Raw genomic sequence first — 7,140 nt, 5'->3', positions numbered from 1 at the left:
GCTCAAGGGGTCAGAGACAACGCAGCAGAGGCGAGCCCAGAGCAGAACACACAGGTGCGTTCTGATGGGGGATGCTGGGGGCGGTGGACAGGGAGGCTGGAGGGAGGGGAGCATGGGAAGAAGGGCATGGAGAGAGGGGCAGGAGAAACACAGACACGGAGGGGGAGGTGAGCCAGAATGCAAGGGGCAGGAACCCAGAGGGAAGGACTCCAGGGCACAGCGCACTGGGTTGCAGGTATAAACTGCCCAGGGGCAAGATAGGAAGGGCACAGCCAGGGCCTGATGCCATTCTTGGGGTGCTGGGGATGAGAAGTGGGGAGGAAAGGCATGTTTCACTTGTGGTCCCACTGGCCACCAAGTTCTCCCTCCTCCGGTGGCTTCATTGCCATTGTCCACCTCACCCACTGCCCGCTTGGACTTTGGAACAGAAGATTGTACTAGGAAAGGTAAAAGTGAAAGGAATAGCCAAGTTCAGGTTAAAAGGGCCACAGATCACCTGCACATCTCCCTCCTTAGCAAAGCAGAAAGAAATTTGGAATTAAGAGATTATAAAATAGGGAGTGGCCATGAAAATACATGGAGGAACTTAAATGCATATTACTAAGTGAGAGAAGCCAATCTGGGAAGAGCTGCATACTCTGTGATTCCAACTGTATGACGTGCTGGAAAAGGCAAAACTATGGAGACACTGAAAAGATCCGTGGTTGCCAGGGGTTAGAGAGAGGGAGGGATGAACAGGTGGACAGGTGGAGCCCAGAGGATTTTTAGGGCAGAAAAACGGCTCTGTATGATCCTATAATGATGGATGCATGTCATGGTGCGTTTGTCAAACCCCATAGAATGTACACCACCAAGAGTGAACCCTAACAGAGGCTCTGGACTTTGGGTGACAACGATGTGTCAGTGTGGATTCATAGATAGTAACAAAAGTCCCACTATGGAGAAGGATTTGTTCACTGGGGAGCGGTGTGTGAGTGGGGGTGGGAAGTGCTTGGGAAATCTCTGCATCTTCTCAATTTTGCTGTGATCCTAGAAATGCTCTAAAAAGCAAAATCTTGGGCGCCTGGGTGGGTCAGTCAGTTAAGCGACTGCCTTCGGCTCAGGTCATGATCCTGGAGTCCTGGGATCGAGTCCCACATCGGGCTTCCTGCTCGGCGGGGAGTCTGCTTCTCCCTCTGACCCTCCCCCCTCTCGTGCTCACTCTCTCTCTCTCAAATAAATAAAATCTTTAAAAAAAAAAAAAAGTTAAAAAAAATAAAAAGCAAAATCTTTGTTGGGTTTTTTTTAAAGGAGGCTTGACAAAATTTAATAGCAGAACACAAGCTCACCCTGTATCCTTTTGTTGGCTCTGGATTCACCCCAGCAGCCGCTAAGTGTCCCCCATGCCCTTCAGGCTGGAGAACACAAGGTCATATGAGTCCCGGGACTTCCCACCAGGGCCAGCGGAAGAGACGAGACAACCAGAGGGGACTGTGTTGGCAGCCCTGGGGGTGGGAAAATGAGGCGAAGACCCTGACCACAGCCCCCCAAAATGGAAGGGAAAGGGCATATCCCCAAATGCCACCTGGGATGGCTCCACCCTGTTTGAATGGTCAATCAGCCACAACTGGAGAGCCCCACCAGAAGGGCCAAAAAAGCCTCTAGCCACCCAGTCCTCACCCTCAAAGCCACAGGCCTACAGCCTAATCACAGTCCAATTACTTCACGTTGCTTACATTTTTAAATGTGTTGGCATCACAGACTGTATCTTCATAGTTGACTTCATTTTTTTTTTAAGATTTTATTTATTTGTTTCACAGAGAGAGAGAGAGAGACAGTGAGAGAGGGAACACAAGCAGGGGGAGCGGGAGAGGGAGAAGCAGGCTTCCCGCGGAGCAGAGAGCCCGATGCGGGACTCGATCCCAGGACCCCGGGATCATGACCTGAGCTGAAGGCAGACGCGTAACAACTGAGCCACCCAGGTGCCCCCATAGTTGACTTTAAAAAGGAGTGTAGCTAGCGTTTCCTGAGTGCTTCCTAGAGGGTGGACATTGTCCTAAATGCTTTATCCTTATTGTCCAATTAATTTCTTACACCAATTCTAGGAGGTGCTATGGTTGTTATTTCCAGTGTAGTTGAGAAAGTGGAGGCCCAGAGAGTCTGAGCCACTTGCCCAAGGTCACACAGCTGGTCCTAGTGGGAGGTCGCACCAGCACCTGAGCCCAAGCAGCCTGACTCTGGTGTCGACTCTGTGAACTTCTACACTAAATTTCAAAACATATCTACATAAAAACTACTGTATTGTATCAAAAAATGTAGTTCGCCGTCAATCCCCAATGACACAATAAGCACTCTAAGGCATTTGGATTGGGATTACTCATAATCTAAAGGTGGAGAGGTAAGAACCCAAGGTTCTGCCATGCTGAGAAAATACAGAGAAAAGGGCAAAATGAGTTTATATAGGTAAGAAAATGCACGGGACTATCGGAGGTCTGCAGATGAGCAAGGAGAGAGCAGAATTAAAATTGATGGGAAGGGGTGTCTGGGTGGCTCAGTCGGCTAAGCATCTGCCTTCAGTTCGGGTCATGATCCCTGGGGTCTGGGATCGAGCCCCGCATTGGGCTCCCTGCTCAGCGGGGAGTCTGCTTCTCCCTCTCCCTCTGCACCTCCCCTGCTTGTGCTCTCTCTCTTTGTCAAATGAATAAATAAAATCTTTTTTAAAAAATCGATGGGAAGCACAGATCTAAACAGCGTTAGGTCCCCAGCTGCCATGGAGGCCTGCCTCCAGCTGGGGTGGCGAAGGCAGGGGGCTGAGTCTGTAGGAAAACCACCAGGCGGGGGACATCGCCATCCAAAGCTCCGGCCTAGTGGAAACCCACTTCCTCCCAGAAACCAACTAAGTTCATCTCTGCTACTGCATTCCAGAGCCATGCAGCCAGAGACCCTGGCCCTCGGCTGGGCCATAGCTGCCATCCTGGTGCTGCAGGCGCTGGCCACGGCCAAGTGCCCCACACGGACCCTGAACAGCCAGGCCGCGGTGTTCAAGGACCTGAGCGCCCAAGAGCTGAAGGCCGTGCGCAGCTTCCTCTGGTCGCAGGAGGAGCTGAAGCTGGAGCCCTCCCGAGAACCCACTATGGCCAAAAACTCCGTGTTCCTCATTGAGATGTTGCTGCCCAAGAAGCAACACGTACTGAAATTTCTGGACAACGGTGGAAGACCTCCCGTCCGCGAGGCCCGAGCCGTCATCTTCTTCGGAGCCCAGGCGCATCCCAATGTCACGGAGTTCGCGGTGGGGCCCCTGCCGTGGCCCTACTACATGCGAGAGCTGCCCCCCAAGCCGGGGCGTCACACCACCTGGGCCTCCAGGCCCATCACCGGGGCCGAGTACACCCTCCTGGCCCAGGCCCTGCAGAAGGTCACCAAGCCCCTGCACCGATTTTTTCTTGATACCACAGGCTTCTCCTTCCAAGACTGTCACTCGCGATGCCTGACATTCACGGACGTGGCGCCTCGGGGCGTGGCCTCCGGCCAGCGCCGCTCTTGGTTCATCTTGCAGCGCTTTGTAGAAGGCTACTTCCTGCACCCCACGGGGCTGGAGCTCCTCCTGGATCACGGCAGCACCAACGCCCAAGACTGGACGGTGGAGCTGGTCTGGTACAACGGGAAGTTCTACCAGAGCCCAGAAGAGCTGGCACGGAAGTATGAGGAGGGACAGGTGGACGTGGTGGTTCTGGAGGACCTACCCCCCAAGGGCCAGGACGGGGACGGCACAGAGGAAACACCCCTCTTCTCCTCCTACAAGCCGCGCGGGGCCTTCCCCACCCCCATCCCCACGACCGGCCCCCGCCTGGTCCAGCCGCAGGGTCGCCGCTACAGGCTGGAGGGCAACACCGTGCTCTACGGCGGCTGGAGCGTCTCCTTCAGGCTGCGCTCGTCCTCGGGGCTGCAGATCCTCAACGTGCTGTTCGGCTGCGAGCGCATAGCCTACGAAGTGAGCGTGCAGGAGGCAGCAGCGCTGTACGGAGGGCACACGCCCGCGGGCATGCAGACCAACTACATCGACGTGGGCTGGGGGCTGGGCAGCGTCACGCACGAGTTAGCGCCCGGCATCGACTGCCCGGACACGGCCACCTTCCTGGATGCCCTCCACCACTACGATGCCGATGGCCCCGTGCACTACCCCCGAGCCCTCTGCGTCTTTGAGCTGCCCACTGGAGTGCCCCTTCGGCGACACTTTAATTCCAACTTCAGTGGGGGTTTCAACTTCTACGCGGGGCTGCAAGGCCAGGTGCTGGTGCTACGGACCACGTCCACGGTCTACAACTATGACTACATCTGGGACTTCATCTTCTACCCCAATGGGGTGATGGAGGCCAAGATGCATGCCACCGGCTACGTCCACGCCACCTTCTACACCCCCGAGGGGCTGCGCTACGGGACGCGCCTGCACACGCACCTGCTTGGCAACATGCACACTCACTTAGTGCACTACCGCGTGGACCTGGACGTGGCAGGTAGGACCCGGGCTTGGAATCACCCTCCCAGCCAAACATCTGCCTTCCTGCAGGAGATGGTGCTGAAACTTTCCTGGAGGCATAGAATCAGGAGTCTAGCCTGCCTCTCTGCAAACTACGGTGCTAGACATCTATGTGCCCCTGAAAAGCAGTGGAAGTGACCAGCATGTCCATGGCCCTGAATGCGGGCAGTGGGCCCTGCCCTGGCCCTGGGGCTCCTTGACCCTTAGAGGGTTGGATGGGGCAGAACAGTGTGCATGTGGGCTTGGGGGTGGGACAACGCCTAAGGGTGTAAGAAATGTCACTGCCTAGGGCTATGCAGTCTGCAATACTCATTATCTCCTGCATTAACAATGTCACCATGAAACATGGCAGGGCATCATGACAGGCTTTGGCTGCAGAACAGGCCTGACTCTGAGTTGTCTTCTAGTTCCTCTGTTAATTTTTTGGTTTTAATTCTTTCCTTCTACCCTACAGCTCGCTCAGTGCATATCCCCAACATCCTCTTCGCTCCACTCCTGATGGTTTGTTCTTGGATGTGGTCTGGGATGGAGATCCCAGCACAGAAATGAGGGTATTTCAGGTCAGGGGGATTCATTCTCATTGTCCTTCTTCCTGCGCATCTGCAGGCACCAAGAACAGCTTCCAGACCCTGCAGATGAAGCTGGAAAACATCACCAACCCCTGGAGCCCAAGACACCACCTGGTCCAGCCAACCCTGAAGCAGACAAGTTACCACCGGGAGCGCCAGGCGGCCTTCCGCTTCGGACGGCTTCTGCCCAAGTACCTGCTCTTTACGAGTCCCAAGGAGAACCGCTGGGGTCATAAGCGCGGCTACCGGCTACAGATCCACTCCATGGCCGACCAGGTGCTGCCCGTGGGCTGGCAGAAGGAGCGGGCTGTCACCTGGGCCAGGTAAGGGAGGCGTGGGAGGCGGGGGAGGGCTAGTATTCATGTGTCTCTGTGTGTCATTGTGTCTGTCTATGAGATTCTGAGTCTATGTGGTGGTATATCTGGGCTGGTGAACGTGTGTGTGTTTTCTGGACCTGGGGCTCTGTGTTTGGGGAGGGGGAGGGAAGAGCCGTGCCGAGCACCTGAGCCTCAGTTGACGGTTGGTCGGTCTGGCTGACCCCCAGGAGATGATCTCACAATGAGGGGAAGACAGTAACTTCCCCCCATCGTTAACCCTGAAGATGTCTCTGGGAGGGCTGGAAGGCCCCCTGGCACCCAGAGCCACCTGGCTTCTCTTCTGGGCAGGTACCCCCTGGCAGTGACCAAGTACCGGGAGTCAGAGGTGTGCAGTAGCAGCATCTATAACCAGAACGACCCCTGGGACCCACCTGTGGTCTTTGAGGAGTTTCTTCATAACAATGAGAACATTGAAAACGAGGTACTGGGGGCGCCTGGGTGGCTCAGTTTGGTTAAGTGTCTGACTCTTGATTTCGGCTCAGGTCATGATCTCAGGGTCATGGGATCGAGCCCCGAGTCAGGCTCCATGCCCAGTGGGGAGTCTGCTTGAGATTCTCCCTCTCCCTCTGCCCCTCCCCCCAGCTTGCGTGCGTGTGTGTGTGTGTGTGTGTGTGCGTGCACGCGCGCACTCTCTCTCTCTCTCAAATAAAGAAAAAAGGAGAAAAAAAAAAGAGAGAGAAAATAAGGTACTGGTCCTGCCTTCCTCCAGGCTTAGACCAAGACCAGATCTGGGCAGGGTCCCAGGGTGGAGAGCACAGCTCGCTGTGTGATGGACGAGCTCAGCAGTCTGCCCATTCCTTAAACATGGGGCTTGCGGGGGCGCTTGGGTGGCTCAGATGGTTAAGCGTCTGCCTTCGGCTCAGGTCATGATCCCAGAGTCCTGGGATCGAGTCCCGCATCGGGCTCCCTGCTCCTTGGGAGCCTGCTTCTCCGTCTGCCTCTCTCTCTCATGAATAAATAAATAAAATCTTTAAAAAAAAAAAAAACATGGGGCTTGAGGGGTTTGCCCACCCCTCCCCCTCTGAGCCTCCTTAGCGCTTGCCCACCCCTGTCTCCCGTAGGACTTGGTGGCCTGGGTCACTGTGGGCTTCCTGCACATCCCCCACTCAGAGGACATTCCTAACACGGCCACACCCGGAAACTCCGTGGGCTTCCTGCTCCGGCCTTTCAACTTCTTCCCTGAGGACCCATCCCTGGCATCCAGAGACACCGTGATCGTGTGGCCCCAGAACAGCGGCCCCAACTACATCCAGCGCTGGACCCCGAAGGAGGAGGAGGGGGACTGCTTGATGCCTGACCCTTTTAGCTACAATGGAACCTACAGGCCTGTGTGAAGGACCCTCTGCCCCCAACTAACCCCATGTAGAAGCCCAGGTGCCCCCCAGGGACAGGCAATAAAGCCCTGGGGGCTCAGCTCTGTGTGCTGCTTCTTGGGGGGAGGACGCACCCAGGTGAGAACGCAGGTGGCCTTGACCTCCCTGCACCTTGGTCTACTCCACCCCAGAAAAGACCTCCGTCGCTAAGGCAAGTGATGCTCACTGAAATACTAGATTCACCTATCAGATGGGTTTTAAAAAAAAGACTGGCAGCTCCCTCTCCGGGGTCTGCGGAGGACTCCGGGATGTCGCCGAGGGGCAGGCAAAGTCCTGCGGCCTTAGGAGGATGCTTCAGAAGGCGG

The 7,140-nt window shown here is 55.7% G+C and overlaps 1 protein-coding gene across 1 annotated transcript; it reads left to right on the top strand.

The window, feature by feature from the left end:
- The first annotated feature begins 6 nt into the window (after positions 1 to 6).
- On the top strand, positions 7 to 6,875 carry AOC1 (amine oxidase copper containing 1). The gene is made up of 5 exons (XM_081799859.1): positions 7 to 54; positions 2,905 to 4,493; positions 5,123 to 5,408; positions 5,751 to 5,883; positions 6,524 to 6,875. Exons 2-5 carry the CDS (start codon positions 2,909 to 2,911, stop codon positions 6,794 to 6,796), a joined length of 2,277 nt encoding a protein of 758 aa, XP_081655985.1. The 5' UTR covers positions 7 to 54; positions 2,905 to 2,908; the 3' UTR covers positions 6,797 to 6,875.
- Positions 6,876 to 7,140: the final 265 nt, after the last annotated feature.

This window comes from Leptonychotes weddellii, chromosome 12 (assembly GCF_054177405.1).
Source record: "Leptonychotes weddellii isolate Sample4059 chromosome 12, ASM5417740v2, whole genome shotgun sequence".
NCBI classification, from domain to species: domain Eukaryota; kingdom Metazoa; phylum Chordata; class Mammalia; order Carnivora; family Phocidae; genus Leptonychotes; species Leptonychotes weddellii.
Note: the sequence above shows the minus strand (reverse complement) of the source record. Positions and strands in the feature narration are given on the sequence as shown.

Coding starts and splice junctions, on each gene's coding strand:
- AOC1 (XM_081799859.1), top strand. CDS start 2,909: ATGCAGCCAGAGACCCTGGCCCTCGGCTGGGCCATAGCTGCCATCCTG. Junction 5,409..5,750: donor CGGGCTGTCACCTGGGCCAG/GTAAGGGAGGCG, acceptor TCTTCTGGGCAG/GTACCCCCTGGCAGTGACCA. Junction 5,884..6,523: donor ATGAGAACATTGAAAACGAG/GTACTGGGGGCG, acceptor TGTCTCCCGTAG/GACTTGGTGGCCTGGGTCAC.